Source organism: Lepisma saccharinum, chromosome 2 (assembly GCF_977018435.1).
Source record: "Lepisma saccharinum chromosome 2, izLepSacc3.1, whole genome shotgun sequence".
In the NCBI taxonomy this organism is placed as follows: Eukaryota; Metazoa; Arthropoda; class Insecta; order Zygentoma; family Lepismatidae; genus Lepisma; species Lepisma saccharinum.
This window is the reverse complement of record NC_139230.1, coordinates 108,511,943-108,531,861: the sequence shown is the minus strand read 5'-3', so window position 1 is coordinate 108,531,861 and position 19,919 is coordinate 108,511,943. Positions and strand designations below refer to the sequence as shown.

General features: G+C 37.0%; 1 protein-coding gene across 1 annotated transcript in view; it reads left to right on the top strand.

The window, feature by feature from the left end:
• Positions 1 to 19,919, top strand: part of LOC145984107 (KICSTOR complex protein SZT2-like) — a 324,200-nt gene that overhangs the window by 142,847 nt on the left and 161,434 nt on the right. The window contains exons 13-14 of the mRNA XM_083117530.1: positions 3,269 to 3,457; positions 14,996 to 15,242. Coding sequence (XP_082973656.1) covers positions 3,269 to 3,457; positions 14,996 to 15,242 — 436 coding nt within the window. The remainder of the gene's footprint in view (positions 1 to 3,268; positions 3,458 to 14,995; positions 15,243 to 19,919) is intronic.

Genomic DNA, 19,919 nt, shown 5'->3' with positions numbered 1-19,919 from the left:
TTCACAGCAACAGCGGTGAGAACATTTGTTGCACCTGCCTCACCTGTAGTTGGCTTGTTCCGCACACGTGCTCATGGTGTTACACTTCCGGTGTCTCTTAATTTAATAAATAACTTACCAAACAGACGTCGAGATGGCTGTCGTCTGTCCGGATATCTCTCTGCGTACACATGGTAGGCTTCTGAGGCATTCTTTCGGCATTCCCCATAAATCAGGATCATGTCCGCTTTTTCTATGTTTGTGAACACCATAATCTTCGCTCTTACCACTACGACTGCTTGCTATGAACTAACACGATCTCGTGGACCTGCTATCAAAACTTGCTCTGCATAAAGGCAGTTCTCTCAGGCACCTGAGAAGTCTTACATGCCGTGGTACTGACGGTCAAGTGGGCCACTTGTTAGTTTGTTTACATATTTTCACATGGCCATATCTTCGTTCCTATGTGCAGTAGATGCATGAGACCAACGGCGTTGTGTTTCTCTGCGTGTGCTCTTTTATATTATGCATGTTATTGTATATCGTTCCATTTAAAAAAATATGACTTTGCTTCAGATGCCCCATTTGTTGATATTTTTCGACCCACCCCATACCTCCGATTTACGAGCCCCATTTGATACTATTGTTTCCCGCAAACCTCACATCGCTACTGTTTCTGGTTTCTTTGCTATTTCAGGTGGTACTTTTAGGTGCCCCACGTGGTATATAGAAAATAACTAAATTGTGAGCAAATCTAGCAAGAAAATTTTCAGATACAATTTTTGCAAACTTTAAACAATATTTATTTAATGGGAACAAATAATTTCACAGGACGCCATGGCATTCTCTCTTTTACAACTTTTACATTTACATCGTTCGACACCCCCTAACTATGGCTCGGAACTTGATTGGGTGGAGGTGCATTGCAAAGTGGTTCAGATCCCACTTTAAACTGTAGGTCCAGTCCTGATTAGCCTATCTGTGCATAAAAAGGACTCAAGACATCAATTCAAGGTCCTCAAATAAAAAATTTTCTTATAGTATAGTAACTTGTGATTTAACTTCCATCTTTAGTTTTCTTCCAATATTTTGAATAAGAACTTTTTCAGATTTTAATATACCCGAAAATATTATAAACTAAAATATAATTTGGTCTTATTGTCATCCTGGGAAAATGGAACACTTTTTGTATCAATTGGAATTCTGTAACAAAATTACATTAAGAAACTGAAATTTATGCCCTTGTGGAAAAATTAACATTACTAATTTATATTGATTTATATTTATATGTTTATAATTGAAAATTTGTTTTATCTTTAATTTCATTTTACTAATACAGTGTGCGGAAAAAGAATATCTTGGAAATGGCGTTTCAACAATGAAAGCACGGTGCGTTGTGTTGCATTCTACCCAAGAATATTTTGAATGGTCACTTCATACATAAGAAAACAACTTCGCTGGAGCAAGCGAATGGAAAAGTTTCTGCGCAAGTAGAGCGAGACAGCTCTACAAGTACCAATGAACATGTGAGAGGGAACGGGGAATAGCTGCTGAAGTTACAAGCTTTCGCAGCATCATGTACTGCTTTGCTCTGCCCACTCGATTCTCCCCCCCTCTTTTCTACCTTCTCTGCTGCTATGTGCAGCCCTGTTGCAGCAGAGATAGTCGGGACAGAGTATAAAGTCTCCAATGAAAGGCAGAAAGTACTGTCCTACAAAATGAAGTGTACAGTCAACGCAGCATTTGCTTCAAACGAATTCACAAAATGTTTTCAATTATTTCAATTACTGTCCTCACTTGGCCCGTTTCGTGTTTGAATTAACTAAACTTATTATTGTATTTTCTTCTCTGCTTTCTAAATATTAAAATAAATACTTAATATAAAAGAATGGATTTTATATTAATATTTCGACTACTACTACCTTCCACTGATGATATATTGCTTATTTCTCTAATAAGAACATATAACTAAAATCTGATGATTATCAATTTCCTTGATTTACTATTTTTTTTAATCCACTAACTCACCTCTAACCAATATGGTGTCACCTCACATCAAGTACCCTAATCGACCAACCTGTATGTAACCACCTTGGTTATATTTATGCAGAGATCTGGCAACATGGCACTCGATTGCCATGGCAAATGGTGCTGCCATCTGTTATCGAAAAGTTACCACAAAATTGCCTTTAGTACGGCCTTAAGGTTGAGTTAGTTCTTAAGAGAGAGTTCCTTTTAGGTATTTATTAAGATAATCTGACTTCAGTAGTATGCATTCGAATTCAGAAGAAATTCAGTTCAAGTGTGCTGTTTTTCCAATGAACTTCTAAATCACAGGAAAGTGGTGTCAAGAATTAAACTAGCTATGTTTTAAGTCAATAAATGAATTTATAACATATTGATTCTCCAATATATACAAACTTACAATTGGATACAATTTACCAATTGGAAATTGTCTTGATTTTCTAATTGGTTCCAGTTGGTATCATTCCAGTTGGTATTCCGATTGAAACCAATACATTCCGATAGCTGTATTAGGCATCCGATAGAATCCGATTCATTCCAATTGAAATCTCAATTGGAACCAATAGAAAATTCCAGCTGGGTAATGCTGACAGATACAGCTCTCTCTAATAATTAATCACTCAGCTGCATATTTGTCTGGAGGTATGAACAGATCATCTGACACTTGGAAAACACATGTTTCGACAAAATAATTGAAGGAAAGGATTCATACTTTTAAAGTGGATTAAAAACAAAACCTGGTATTTAATCTAGTGCCCAGAATATATACACTTTCAAATTCTAGGGACACACTTTAAGGATCATTTAGCAATAAAAACATGATTTCCATAACATAATCAGAGACACTGTAAATTTTGAAGGTCACATAATACACAATGTCAACATAATACACAATGTCACTCTTTGGAATCCCTAGATCCTACTTGGTATTTGAAGAGTGAAAGTGAGCTTCCAACTTGGTGAGCAGTTTTGGATAACACTGGAGTTTCTGGTATGCATTTTGCACTGCTTCCATCACAAAGAAATGTACATCCAATATACTACACCTACCTCATTTGATATGTCCCACTTCCTGTGTTGTATGTTAATTAATTGTCTTGTACCATGTGATGTACAAGTCTTCCTGTGCAATTTAGGGTGTAGCTACTGTTGTACATTTATTTCACATATTTAGCATTTGTATTCCTTGTTTTTCATATTCTAATATGAAGGTATGTGCTAGTCCAGTAATAATAATGTGATACAATTCTGTTAATACTTACAGATTGTCATATATACATACAACTGGTCAAAAGAAAGAACAGAAAATTTGAGCAAGCAGATTTCTAGCCTTAGCTACTGGGTTAGTGCTCGTGCAAGTCTACTTACAAGCATTATTAGTCAAAAAATGGGCCTTTTCAACAATCAGGAATTTGGGAGAAAATGTCAGAAAAGAGATGGCCAGAATACCCAGGTAAATATACTTATCTTTCTTTAAGTTTTTTGCTGCATTAATTTGTAGTTTTTTATAGTATTGTAACACATTATTGGTGTCATTCTTATGTAATACATTACACACTCATTCAGGCAACAATTGGTTATCACTAGACCTTGGATTTTTAGGTTCTAAAAATCGTGCTTTTAGGTTCCTAAAACAGGCTCTAAAAATCCTAAAATAAGTTCTAAAAATCCTAAAGTACATTCTAAAAATCTTCAAACAGGTTCTAAAAATCTTTAATTAGGCTCAGAATTCCTGAAGTAAGTTCCAAAAATCTTAAAATTGTTCAAAATTACTGAAAGATACTGATTAGGTACAATCATTATAAACAAAATTTCAAAAGAACCATAAGAAAGTTTAATAGGTGTATTCAAAACAAACAAATATTAATTTTCTAACCTAATTTTCATTTGTATTCACTATTTTTACAATTATCCACAAATTATTGTAGTACAGTGAAATCTCAGTTATACATTTTATGGGGACAGAAGGGAAAAAATGTATAACTGAGAAAAACGTATTATTGAAAGATAATTAAAATGATAAAATTAAGTACACAAAGAAAGAGAAGGAGTACTACATATGCACCAAAGTTTGTATTGCACTCATCTGTTCTAAATCATTATTGTAAATTCACAAAATCATGAGAAATAGACAGTGAAGGTGCTGGGGGTTGGAAGGGGTGCAAGCAAGGTTTACCTGCTTAATCTGTTCAGCCAATTCCCTGCAATAAACCATGTTGAACATTAGGATGTTTATCTCGATCTTATGTTTACTGTAACTCCCGTTATGTTTACTGTAACCCACTTTATACATTTTTCAAACCCTGCTGATGACAAAATTTGCCAGAAGCCTGCTCCATATGCCAGGCAACCTCTCCCTTCCCTCTCCATTGCTTTTGCAGCAGTCTCATTAATTCACCATGCGACCTTGGACTCCTGCCTTATGATTGGGGAACAAATGCACAATTGCCAAAATAATAGTCTCTAAATGCTGCTTTCTTTTGGGTTTTAACACATTCTAATAGTGTGATTGAGGTGTCTTTGTACCTTCCTCCACAAAAATACGTATGTGGACAACTGAGAACATGGCTCAATCACTATTCACACTTCTTTCTTTACAGATGCTTTTACGTAATCCTTCCTAGTATACGGAAGAAGGAGAAACTTGGTAAACTTTCCTTTCTTCTTGTTTGCATTGAAGAAGTAAGGAGAATTTGCCAACCCCAGTTATCCAATGTTGGTTTAGGAGCGAATAAAAAAAAGTCGCTTATCTTCTCTCACAAGAGATAATTAATCTGCAACTGCTGTGCAGGACTATGCAATAATTTCATGAACCAGCCTTCTTTTTAATGCAGCTATCTGCATAGGAAATATTGATTCTATGTCCCTTACAATACAATAATCCTTCTCCCTTTCTTTCTGCAACTTGGTTTGGGAATAAGAACACTGCTGACTAAATAAATAAAAATAAAAAAATTCTGTAGTCCAGTTTTCCTTGTCTTCGCCAAGTGCTTTATGGCCGGCCCCTGTACTGAAGTGGTTAGCACATCGCACTATGTCGCCAGGGGTCCTGGGTTCGAATCTCGGCCTGGGCATGGACGTTTGTAAGTGTCCATTCATTAATTTCATCATATCATCACTCATCCCCATCTTCGCAAATTAGTCAAAAGTTGCACAAAAGGTGAAGTAAAATAAAGCAAATCCAATAAATGAAAAAAAAAAAACAATTACTTTATCTTTAAAACATGCAGGACCTTGTATTCCGCCACCTGTGTATTGGTGCCAGTGTGTCTGGAGAGGGGCTGCTACTGGCGCCAGTGTTATGTCTAGCTCTTCCAAAGCAGTCCCTTGCGTATACCACTTTTGACAACAACATAAAGGATGCATCTTTTCGTTCTTGTGCTGCCTTCTGATAAACAAAACTGTAACTCTTATCTTGCAGATAACACAAGATTAATCCTTTTGAACACTTAGAGACAATGGCGTGCCCAGGATTTTCAATGGGGGACTTACGTATACATTTTTTTTTTTTTGCCTCCCCAATGGCATCGTGGTAACGTCTTCACTTTCAAGTGTGCACTTTTCAAACTTGCCACAAGTACAAAAACCTCGTAACTCGAGAACTAATTGTCTAAATAAATTACGGTGTTCATAAACTTTGTATAATTAATGAATTTCGCTTCTAGTGTCAGCCCTGTGGAAGCTGGATGGACCAAATTTTGAGGCTAGCACAACAGAAGACCACTCTATGAGGATATGTAATGCTCGTGCCGCAACTTTGAGGGAAAAAAAACGGATTTGCGGCGTTCATAAATTTTGTGTAATTAAGGAATTTCACTTCTAGTGTTGGCCCTATGGACGCCTGATGGACCAAATTGTGAGGAAAGCTTGACAAAAGACCACTCTGTGAGGATATGTGATGTTTGTACTGCAACTTTAAAAAAAAAAAAAATGCGTTCAGAAATTTTGCGTAATTATGGAAAAATTCTAACTTTGGGCTGTTGCCCCTGCTTCCCCCCATGACCCTTAATTCTCAGATGTTTTTTAGAATGTTGCTTTTTTGTTCATTCTTACATCTAGAAGTTGCATTTTTCAAAAAGATGCAGTGGTTGAGCAGTTATAGCCTTTTATCTTCAATTTATCCCACCGTAACGAAAAGGAAACAAAAGTTGTTTTTTTTTTCAAATGGCGCTTGCAGAAAGATAATGCACACAATGTTTAGTATAATTGCTGCTTTTCTTCAGAACCATTCACACATTAAAAATGAGTCACAGTGTTCAATAATTCGTTTATCTGCAATTTCATTATACACAAAAGAAGTTCTGCAACTTCTCTGTCTTCAACAACCGTATTATCTTTAAATATGATGGTAATAAGACACAGCGGAACTCCCCCCTCCCCTGCAGACCGCTCTTGACTCCCCCTCCCTTTCTTCAGCTTGTTTGTAATGTTTACAACAGGCGAGGAAGTGTGGTGTCAGTGACTTGTTTGACAGCTTGAAAGATATCATTTTCCGATCTGCTTTAGGGAGATACGACTTGCCCACTGCAATGCAAAGAACAAAAGTGGGATTATTTAGCACAGGCCAATCTGGTTCAAGGGTGCATTGCACATTCCATGCCCTCCTATGCAAGGGACATAAATAGAATGTCTGCAGCTGATAAGAAAACCTGTATGGGAAGGGGTGGCAGATGTTATTATCACGGAAATCTTGAACTCCAAAAGCATCATTCTTTCCAGCAAGTAGAGTTATAAACTATAAGGTTACTTTATTATTTACTTTGAATGAATGCATTAATGTATTGCTATTAAGATTATGATTCTACTCTTAGACATTCAGCGACTCTGTTTGAAAGGGGGAGTATACTAAATCAACCAAGAATAAAAAAACAACAACAACACTTATTCAAAAAGAAAGCAACGCTTTACGCTGCCACACATAGACCCTATGCTAAAGTCCGCGTGTTCATTATATCCCCAGCGGTTAACAAAGGGAGCGGTACTCTTTGTTAAAAGAAACACCCAAGCTGGCGGTTTTCTTTTGAAGTAGAAGCAACAAACTGGAGTAGGAAAGCGATGTTGCCAAATTGAAGAGAGAAAGAGGAAAAGCAGAAGGAAATGGTAAGGAAAGAAGAAAAAGAAAGAGAAACAAAATTAAAGAATATGGAAAGAGAAAATAAATACAGATAAAGATTAAAAGGGAAATGTTTAAGGGTATTATCGAAGGGGGGGGGGGAGAAATATCCAACTCTTACATATTAGGCCTTAATTGACACCAGGGTTCTGGGGGGGGATTCTGAATTAAACGTGGGGGGGGGGGCAGTATCCAACTCAAGGTCTTACATGGCTGATATTTTAGTTAGAGGGGGATTGAACATTAAATTTAGGGGGTATCCAATTCTTATGTATTACTATTGTCTTAGACTGTTGCGGAAATTCTGGTGTGGAGACTGAGAATTATTTTTTTTGGAGGAGGCAATGCTGTCTAAAATTAGCATGGAAATTTTGGTGTATTGTATTAAATTTAAAGGAGGAAATAGGAAGCTCTTGATAAAGTGTTAAATCTTAGATTGTCAAGAGATTTCTGTAGTGGAGAGAGAGTTCGAACATTAAATTTTGGAGACTGTATTTAGTGATATTGTGTGTACAGTCACAGACACTGCCGGCTTGTAATGAATACATTGACATTCAATGGAATCGTTACAAGCCGGCAGTGTCCGTGACTGAATACGTTTTCAACCCCAAACGTGCCAAAAGAGAATCTGGAAAAGACAAAATATCTCTGGATCTGAAGGATGTATTGACACCCCATTAAATTAATATTCTTAAAAGCCTGCAAAGAAATGGGTGTAAACATTTTCTTGCTCGCTTCACTCGCAATCATGTGTTGCGAGAATGTGTGTTTGGCGCTTTACTGAAGTTTTATACTATAGCTGCAAAACAAGACATAAGCGATATTCTCAATATTCATAATAACATCACTTCTTAAAATATAATGCTTAGTGTTGGTATACTGCTTAATTTAAAGTAGGTGCATCATTTGGGACAATAATATATCCGCATTTCTAACTTGTCGCAGGAAAATTTTAAATTTGCACTGAAGATAAAATCCAAGTAATTATTGTTATGGATTATGGTTTGTTACTAAAATAATTATATTTACCCTGGGAAAACGGGGAATGGGGGCGATTTCTTTGAAAGAGGAACCCTGTTATATTATCGCCCTGAGGTTAAGAATTTCTAGCTAGGGTTCTGTAATGCCTCTTGAAACAAATTGAATCTGCCATACGGCTGGAGCATATTATTTGGTTTGCCAAGGTTGAATTATTCTATCTTTATCTTAAGTTGTGTAACAATTTGTGTTAAATACTCAAATTGAGTTTTATAAACCCACTCAAAAATACTATTTATATGCATATTTACATATTTTAATTTACTACATTTAACCAATCAATGTGCTTGCTTTACATTTTTTCGAAAATCGAACAATGAAAAAATATGGACAATGTAACATGGTATTTCATTCAAATAGACATCAACTATTACACATTTATCCAAACTATTTTCGGGGGATTATGAACGATTTTAGGGGTGGTCTTGAGTGATGGGCACCCCTGTTTAGGGAATAAGGGCAGATCAAGTATAGTGTTCTGTAAAGCTAAGAAAAAAGTTACTTTCGGTAGACCCACTGTCGTAATTAAATATTTTGTGGGGATTACGATATGGTTTGAGGGCGCGAATTATGTTTTTTTTTGGGGGGGACACATGATAAGATCTGGGGGGACGCATGACATAATTTTTGGGGGGAATCTGCCATTGGCTTTGGGGGGGGGGGGGGATGGGCACCTCTGCTCTCCATGAAGGAAATAATATCCTTCAGTTTTGTCTTCATACTTGGGATTTTCACTAGCAGCCGTGAGTGATAACTTGCATTATGCAAAGTCTAAGGAAAAAACTAAAAGCACAACACTATAACAAAACAACAAAACAGCACCATAACACAACAATGAAATAACATGACACAACTAGTTAAAAAAATTTACCCCGCATGTGGTTATGGAGCAAAAATAAGAGAAGGGCCTTGCAACTACAAGAAATGTAAAAAAAAATGTGGCAACAATGTCTGAGTGCATGCCCTTATCGGGAGCGGTTTGGCTATTGTTTGCTATTGTTGCCAGTGTTAAGTTTCACGAAAGGATTGCCGATGGGGACATAATAAACACGCGGACTTTACGTGTGGTGTTCTGTGAATTATAACAGGTATCCCTGGCAAGACCTGTTAACCAACAGACAAACTTTAGCCTAAAATCTTAAACGGTAGGTAGAGGAGGCTTTGGTAGACTTACGGTTCACGTGAATGATATCAGGTCAATCACATTTAAACGACACATTTATTCAATATTCATTTATTCAATAACATAACCTGTGGCATGGCCACCACCAAACATGCGCATCTTCACTGTTACACAAAGAACACAAAAATAAATATACTAAAGACTTGGTACTTACAGATCAGCCAATTTCACACATTAAGTTTCATACCTGGGGGCCACACACTTTTTTGCAACCACAAGCCACATCCCGACACCTGGCAATTTATGGGGCACACAAGACAAAAGAATGGATAATTCCTGCTTTCTTGAGGTAATGATGACTTTGGGGAGTGATGGACTTTTCATGGAAGGATTGCTGGATATAACCATAGATGCTCATGGATTCTTCAAGGATGTTCCTATGACTCCTTCTTGCCAACCATGTGGTCTGGATTTCCCACTTTGGGTATGGGGCACAGATTTCGGCACATTGGCAAAAATTGCACTCAGAACCTTAAAAGAGGTCTTGGCTACCATATCCTGTGTGATAACACACACTCAGGTCCATATTTTACTTATATGGGCCTTGGATGCCTATTTCCAGTGTAGGTCCATTGTTCATGGCCCTCGCGGCCATTAACACCCTGGTTTTGGCCAGCAACACAAGACCTGGCCTGCTCTCAGGCAGCCAACAAACACAAGTGAGCTTGAACGCCAAGCTCAAACCATAATAGGACACCTGACTGCCTCATGTGTGACGTCCCAGCCTTGGAAGCCTCTCATTGGCTAGCTGAGGTCACCTGTGACTTTTCCTTGTCTGTGGAGGTTCAAATTCCTTCCACCAGATGGCAGAGTTATCAGGTGGTTGTAAAATGTAAACAAAGGTGTTTTTTCACCTTTTCTGGCTTATTTATGCCAGATAATTAAAAATGAGTTTACTTTTCATAAATTAGGCATTATTTTACCTATGCACATATGTTATCTTTTATATTTAATAAAAAATAAGGGATTTAGAATTAGAATTAGAAATAGAATTTCTTTATTCATGGGCGAAGTTCAGCCTGTGGCTGCTCTACCACTTAACCCGCAAAATCTAGTACACTAAAACAAACAGAATACAATAACTACTATAACATAAAAATTCCATTACATTTTCACTTCTAACTATTTCAGTAATTAACACACTAAAAAGATAAAGACAATTTTTCTCATTCACACACATCAAAATGTTCATCTTGGGTTCAAATCTGCTCATTGCAAATATATGATTTGGAGCACATGGTTTTTTGTATTCAAGATGGCTACTGTCTGCATGAAAATTGTTACTTTATAATAAATAAAGCATTTCTATCCCTCCCTTGGGTGTAGCAAATGGTTTGTAATCATTACCCATGATGCTAATTGGGGGAAAGTATAAGCCTTTGGGAAATAGTTCTCACAAGCCTTTTCTGATATTAACGTAATGGCCCTTGCACTTAGGTTGGGTCTGCGGGTATTTGTGTGTGGGCATGTATGCCCAATCCTTGATTGGTCATAAAACATATAACTGAAGTATTTTCCTTTTTGGGACTGAACTCGTTGAACGTATGACTGGAAAAATTGTATAACTGAAATATAATAGCATACAGCCTTAGGGGAATTGGCATGGACTGCCAGAAAGAAACATACTAATGAGAAAAATGTATTATCACGAAACATATAATTGCAATTTCACTGTACTATACTTGTGCTGTTAGCAAAAGTTACTTGTTCATGTGAAAAATGAATTCCGTATGTGTAATTTGCTGCACAATACCAGGGTGGCTACTCACTGGGAATTCCTAGAATAAGGAAAAGAGAAGTCCATGAAAAATAGAACACAATTCTCTCAATATATTTACTTTGTTATTTTCCTTTGCAAAATAACAATCTATCTGACAGACAGAAGATTATTGAAGTTGATTAGGTAAATTTGAGTTTGAAATTCTAATGCCATGCAATTAACAATTTTTCTTAGATTAATATATCCCGTAACATTTGTGACATATTTGTAGATTTATTTCGAGCTTGAGTATGCGAAATGGCAAATGTAAACTTCGCAACTTAAATATTTTAAATATGTATACTGTTTCATTGAACTGAACTAAACTTTTTGGATTCAATGGAATCACACAGACTATTTATATTGTTAATATATTTGTGTGTGTCTTTTTGCTGGTAGTGAGAGGCAGTAATACAATAGGTTGAAGTAGAGAAAACATCTGATTGTATCCTTGAATTTTTGGAAAGTTTATTTTGAAACCTGGGAATTATGCCTGATTTTTTTTTTTTTTAAGTGGCCATCATGACTACATAACAATTTTTTTCATGTTATCAGTGGTCAGACTCCACCTTTTTCTGTGAGGATCATCTTATATGATGAAAATGATCTTTCAACAGATACATAGTGAGTGGTGCAAATTTGAATATTTAAACAAAGCATGAATGAGTAGCACTGAACTGATGTGAAAGTGATCAAGACCACATGGATATCAGAAGCATGCACTTAGACATTTTGCTTTGTTTAGAGCTTTAAATCCTGCAAAACCTAAAATAATAATAATAACCAAAAAAATTGATTTAGGTGCATAAACATAAAATAGGTTCTAACAAGCACTATAAAACTTCATCAGTTGTTGCATTTTTTAATGAAACGCATACATAACTCGTTATTTCTTATTTACCTGCAAAGGAAAAAAATAGGTTAATAACCTAGAATCCGAGGTCTAGTTATCACCAACAAACTTATCACTAAATATAATTGTTTCCATTTCTAGTATATTGAATTCATGTAGGTTTTTTTATGTTGTGAGTCTTCTTCAAATTACTTTGCATAACATACAGTTTGTGAATCTCATTAGTATTGGAATATATGAGTTCTTTATGGTCACATTTTCAAGCAATAACTTTAGTCACCTTTAAACAATAATGTTAGGGTTTAACCTATACCATTTTGAACTGATACTCTTGCCAATTCTGATCGACACCTTGAATATCAAAAAAATTTAAAGTTAATATTGCATTGGTACTATACCATTTTGTCCTGCCCGATGACCATGCAGTCTAAGACATCATGCTTCAGGCTCCGGCTATGGGATGCTCGCAGATTCGAGTCTCCTCAGGGAAAGTGTAAAAACTTTTCTACTGAGATTTCGGCCTGTGTATGGGACTGGTGGGCACCTACTACCATCATGAGGAAATTGTGGAGTTACGAATGAGTAGCGTAACCCGGTCACTGAACCCCACAACAATGACTGGGGGTTCATCATACTGACCACACTTCACCCCAAAACTGGTTGGATGATCTTCCACCTTGGGTGAGTGAGTGACTAGGATCAGGTGGGAGTGAGGCCGGTAGTTGGTAGGGTTGCACCATGGATCATTATGTTACTATACCATTTTATTCAATGAACTAAACTAATCTGTACCAGAATTTTACTTGAGAATATTCATGTTGTCACATTTGATAATAATCAACCTTTGAAAATAACTTTTCATTTAAGTCAAAAATAATTTTTTTTGCACAGAATACTGTGGGAAAATAAATGCTAATTGTGAATTTTGCCTAATTTCTTGACAAAAGTGACAAAAGTGTCACATGACATTTTACAGGCTTCAGAAAAGTAAGGCCTTTATTGGAGATTAAATTGGAACAACTGTTTGCCAATACTGTCAGCCCTAGTAATGATATTAGCTGAAGTTTTTATGTGCATGCTCACATTGTAAGGGGAGTTTTATGTTGTTGAGTCTCCATTCATGTACATTATTTCCACTGCGGACCTTTCTTTGTATTACGTACGTGCAAAAGTTCTACCCATTTTTGACAAGTCTTCGTTTAGTGGAGTACCGACCTCACAGATGGCGCTGCCTGTGCATGAATCTGTGGTTATGTAAATGGGGGAACTGAGAGGAGCAACAGGCAGTGAATGTGGACAAGGAGCTCTTAGTGGACAGAGTACCGTGTGTGTGAAATGGAGACTGATAAGGAACACATCAGAAACTGTTTACTTTTTGAGCTCAATGAAGACAGTATTGCAGCCATAGCCTACCGCAACATTTGGCATGTGTATGGGACAGATGCAGTTGATGATAGCACATGTCGTCTCGTTGCTGGTTTCAAATATTCAGGGAAAGATACAGAAGCTGTCAAGATCAACCACGATCTGGATATCCAGCAGTGTTTTCCGAAGAGGAACTTGACCAAGCCATAAGAAACAACCCAAAGCCAACCATAGCGGAATTAGCGGACACCTTCCAGGTACACAAGACAATAGTCAAAAGGCGGCTCAAAGTGCTGGGTTTCACCACAAACTTTGATCGTTGGTTTCCACATCAGCTGCGTGCAAATCAACGAGAGGGGCGAGACGCAACCTGTGTTTCCTTGCATTCCCGATACAAAAATGACCAGTTCTTGCCACAGGCGATGAGAAGTGGATTATGTATGGGAACGTAAAGCATCACAGGACTGTGTGCCACATTTCTGAAAAGCCGACATCGACGTCCAAACCAGAACTTCATCTCGAGAGGGTGATGTTGAGTGTGTGTGGGATGTCAAAGGAATAATTCACTGGGAGGTTCTGCAACCTAATCAAACCATTAATGCCACCTTCTACTGTGAACAGTTGGACAGACTGTGAGCAGCATTATGATCGAATTGGCCAGGCCTTGTCAATTGCCAAGGAGTGATCATCCACCATGAAAATGCCAGGACACTAGCTGCTCATTACAGTTCAAAAATTACTGGACTTTGGTTAGGAGGTTTTACCCCACCCACTCTATGCTCCTGACTTGGCTCCTACAGACTACCATTTGTTTCGCATGTTGCAAAACTCCTTGGCTTGGAAAATCTTTGATGATGTGGAGGCAGTGAAAACTGCCTTACAACACTTCTTCAACTCAAAATCTCAGGACTTTTATCAGCACAGGATTCATCTCCTATCAGCATGATGGCAAGAGGTCATCGATTGCGATGGCGATTATGCACAGTCCTAGGTGGGTTATAGTTAGTGCTGTTTGCACTTCTATCTGCATAACAAAAGTGGGTAGAATTTTTGCACATACCTAATAATAATCTCCACAATCCCTGAACCAAAGTGAAATCATTGTATACTTAATGTTACACAGAAGATGTAGAAATTTGCAACAAATGTAGACTTCAAGTTGTTCATCGTCACTGTAAGAAATTCTTCATTTCAAAACATCATCAAAAATTACTAAAAATTCTGTAATATTTTGCAGTTTTCTGGTCTCCATCATCAAGGAGTCAAAGTTAGAGAATTGAAAAGAGATAATATATCACCACCAGGTGGTAAAGTCTGACTGAATCTCAACACGGTGTCTGTAAAAGGAAGATATGTTCTTTAGATGTCACACATTGTTACTATATCTAGTTTTTGTTTAATAACATTGGTATTGTGTGGAGTTTCTGAAAGTGTTTTCTCCAGGATATAACCACTTTATGATTATTTTCCACAAAGTGAAATATATCAGTGAACATTTCTTTTTTTCATTGAAGTTCCTTATCAAACTTTTTATCTGATAATTTCAGAAAGTATGTCAGAGAATGTTTAAAGTTTATTATTTTTTTCTTTTTTAAGTCTATAAGAAGTTTTACTGCCAATAAAAGTAAGACAGTATCAACTGTTAAAATATATGCTACATTATATGTTCATTACTTTTAGGAAATTAATCCATTCATGACTACTGCCAGTGATGTTGATGCTTTGATAAAGCCACCCATGGCATCTGTTAAGGATTATTCTTCACTAATTGGTAATAGACACACACAGAGTCACCCAAATTTTCTAGATGTGTTTCGAGATAACAAACCAGCCAAACCGGCATACAGTTCATCATATTCATCATCTCAGGACCAAGTTACTCATCATGGGCAGCAAATGTTGGATGTTCGAAACACAGATAACAGAGGTATGAGGTTTGCTGATATTAACTAGCTAAAGAAAAAAAACAAGTTAGTCATACTCTTTAAAAGTATATACTAGAATCATGATTTTATGTTCCAAAATTTTACATTTTCCTGCATTTTATACATCTAACTCTTCCCTATTCCTTGCCGATTTCTGTGGTGGAGTGATTAGCACAACATGCTATGACGCCAGGTCAGTGATGGTGCCAGATTAGAGTAATTGCGTGACAAGAAAATATTCAAAGTGCATTTACATTACTTGCACACACTGTACATGCACTCATTGTCGATCTCTCATTGAGCTAATGCAGCCTGTAAAGTGTATTAATGTAGGCTTACAATTATGTAACCCCTGAAAACACAATAATATATAAGGTACCTGAATCCAAAATGACCTTTCTAAGGACTGCAGTTGTTTCTAATGGTGTACAGTGAGAACGGTAAAACTTATGGCAAGATTCAGAAGAAGGAATATTTCTGCACATTCATTGAAAATTTAAAATAATAACATGGATGAAGTGAAGATTTTGTTTAAAAGTAATGTTTAGCTCATATTGGGTACGTATATACAGGGTGACCTGTAATTAGATTTATTCCCTGAAAGGGGTTAAAGTAGAGGCAATTTGCAATAAATTTGACCATGTGATACCCCATCCGAAAATTAGTAGTTTTTGAGATAATCAAATTATTATTGTTTTTTTTTTAAATTACAATTTTCCACATAAAAATATGAATTGAGGAAAAAACAGCTCATTGTATGGCACTTATTTCAGCATTTTCTGATAGCTAACAAATAAGTGGTTTGTTGAAAAAAAGTTTGCCCCAAATAACAATCACATGTAAGTAACGGGTGTCTCTAAACTTACAAGTGGTGATAAAAAATGCACTCTTAGTTTAGGAGTAATACTAATAAATGAAAGTGATATTGAAGAGGAAATAAAAAGCAGGCTTAATTCAGGAAATGCATGTTACTTTTCTCTTCAAACTTTTGTCTTCTCATTTAATATTTAAGAAACTAAAAGTTAAAATATACAAAACAGTAATTTTGCCTGTAATATTATATGGATGCGAAACTTGGTCCCTTACATTGAAAGAGGAACATAAATTGAGAGTATTTGAAAATAAGATCCTTAGGAAAATATTTGGTCCTAAAACGGATGAGGAGACAGGAGAGTGGAAAAGGTTACATAATTTAGAAGTCCATAATTTGTGTCCATGTCCAGATATTATTAGATTGATTAAATCAAGCATTCAGGCGGCAAAACGGGCTTTTTTGAACGACTGTAGCACCGAAACGATGCACGAGGAACGAGAAAAATGTTACTAAAAAAATTGTTTGTTTTGATGTCCTCTATACATTTCCATGGTCCGTGGGTGCCATTAAAATGACACCCTGTATATTTTAGTGTATATATACATAAAATGGCCTACCATAGGGGAAAAACAGACATGTTACAGTCAAATGTCAGACAGGTGCCTATAAAGGACTGAAATTGGCCCACTGTTTTGCACTGTATAATACAATGTTAGAAACAGGAGCTGTACATGGTCTGCAGAGAAAAGTGTACAGTGCATGTACATAGATAGGGTGCTTCAAACAAATGAATTTTTGAATTTCTTTCTTCTCACCCTTTCATTTTTTGACAATATACATAAACATTATTTATTCAGAATTTCAGCTGAATTGAATAATATTTAGGGGTCTTGCAACACCATCGAATTTCTATTGCAAATTAGCAGAATGGACAGATGAATGATAGTGGATAATGTATTACCTAATCTATAATGTCATTACCCTAGATATTAATAAATTCAAAAGGGTATAATGTTAAAGGTTGTACGGTCAGTTAAGGAATTAAGATTTTCCCACTTGTCCTGGCTTTCTCAGTATCATGCGTGCAATCGCGAGGTGGCGCTCACCACATAGTTCCATGTGCCGTGCACTGCAAGGTGCAGGCAGGTTTTTCCAATCTTTCCTGCATAGAACAGGCAACTGCACAGTGGTGAGCTGTGCTCTATTGTTTTTATGTGTATGTTTGTCTGACATATATATTATGTTATTTGTAATTTTAGTGTTTTCATATTGTGTTTGAAGATGACAGCTCCCACACGCATTATACCAACAAGACGCATTACGACAATTTACCTGTTAGTAACGACACAAGAGAGGGAAATTAATGGGAATAAACTCTCATCTAATCGGCAAGTTCTAAGTAAATTTTTTACTCTGTGATAAGAGAAGTTGCATTATTTTGGTCAAAGGCCCTCATTCCCACTTGTGATAAACAACACACCAATGTAAACTGGAAAAATTTTTGATACGTGGAGTCGACAAAAGGAATGTAGGAAACCAATGTGTGAAACTCGGTGTTCTGATGAAACAGCATTCATTGATAAATTAGATGACTTGTTCAATATTGCTCATACTGATGCCATGAGCATGATTAAAATCAATGAGGATAGAGAATTCCTTATTAGACAACGTGAAAAAGGTTGACAGGGCTGTACGATGGAAGTAGACAGAACCTTTACTAAAAAAAAGAACTGAGAGGGAAAAGAGGAGGAAGGCAGAGAAGCTAAGAATCAAATGAGAAGAGAAGCGGACATCCACCAGAGCTAATACTAGTGTGAGTACGTGTGTTATGTTGGAAAATAATTCAGCAGACAATGTAACTAGCGACGAAACTGTTGAAGATAGTAGCGATAGTGAAGAGTATGTTCATTATCAAGGCTATTCTGTTATTACAGAATTACAAAGCACAGAAAAGAGAGAAAAGGTTCACAAATTCAACTATGCCTGTGGTTATCACACAAAAACTAGCTTCCACTCTAGATGGGATAATACAGTATGTCCGTAAAATCATGGTGGGGCTTCAGAGTTCTATAATATCTAAAGGAAGGATGATTATTACACTGTAGTGAAGAAAACTGAAAGAGTTTCCTTACATGTTTAGTGCAGTTTGATATGACTTCCGTTTGTTGCCCTACACACATCTAATCGATATTCCAATTCTTGCTACATACGACTCAGAACATCAGGTGTAACAGACTGGACAGCTTCTCTGATTCTCTCTTTCAATGATGAATGTCTTTGACATGATCACGATGTACACATTGTTTGATGTAGCCCCAGAAATAAAAATCTAAAGGCGTCAGGTCCGGCAATTGTGGTGGCCATGCCTTCCGTTAACCCCTTCCTATCCACCGCTGTGGAAATGTCTTATCCAGAAACTCGTGAAAAATTTTGCCATAGTGTGGAGGAGCACCATCTTGTTGAAAGATGACATCTTCACCTTCATCTTGAATTTGTGGCACTGCATACGATTCCAACATGTCAAGGTAGTTATTTGATGTCACTTTAGACTCTGCAAAGAAAAATGGGCCTGTAACTTTATCATGTGTGAGGACACACCAGACATTCACCTTAGGACTGTTACGTTCATGCTCCGTGTAGGCATGAGGTTGTTCATTACTCCATATTCTGATGTGATGTCGATGAACATGACCACACACATGGAATGTTGTCTCATCACTAAACACGATCTTCTGTAAAAACAGATCATCATTGTCCATTTCACCAAGCATCTGCTCAGCAAAATCAAATCATTTGGGTTTATCGGTTGGGTGGATTGCATGTAACAACTGCAGTTTGTAACCCATAAAATGGAGACGTTTCTTCAAAACTTTGTGAACTGTTGTCTTCTTCAGACCTAGATTTCGAGCACAGACATGCACTGATTTCTTGGGGCTCCTTTGGTAGCTCTCTTGTACAGCTTCAACAGACTCATCACTAACCAATGGCCTCCCAGAACATTTTGCAGCCAATAAACTGCCTGTTTCCTTAACCTGGCAATCCCACCAGTGAATGTTATTTTCATGTGGTGACTATTTACGATGAACACGCATCACAGATTCAAATTTCACAAGCCAAAGGACACAGTGAACTTTCCTCTGCACCGTCCACATCTTGACTGACAGAATGGCATGATTTGCTTCACCGTCACGTGATTACCTGCACACGCATCATAAGTCTTCACTTCTCTACACTTCCAAAACTCTTTGAGTTACTCTTCAATGCAGTGTAATATTCATCCTTTATTTTTGTTTCATTAGATATTATAGGACTCAGAAACAACACCATGACTTTACGGACATATTTTGTTATTTAGCGTCACTTTTCTGCCACATTTGGCTAATTGTGATGATGAGGATGAATGGTGATGTGAAGAAATTAATGAAGGGACACTCACATAGAACATGCATGCCCAGGACAGGATAGAACATGCATGCCCAGGCCAGGATTGATTGATTTATTTTACTTCCCTTTTCTGTCACTTTTGGCTAATCACAAAGATGAGGATGATTGACGATACTATGAAATTGATAAACGGTCACTCACAAACACCCATACCCAGGCTGGGATTTGAACCCAGGACCTGTGGCATCGTAGCATGCTGTGCTAACCACTCTGCCATGGGGGCCAGCATGTGTGACTCTCTTTCAAGATTCCAGCACGACCTTGGCATAGATGATTTTCCTTTCATTTATGTCCTGTACTTGTCATAATTAACCTAAGTTTAAACCAGTTTTATGAACTGGAAGAAACATTAAATGCAAATGAGATGAAAATTCTGGGTACCACAAAACATCATCTGCAGCATGGAAAATTATAATGTATA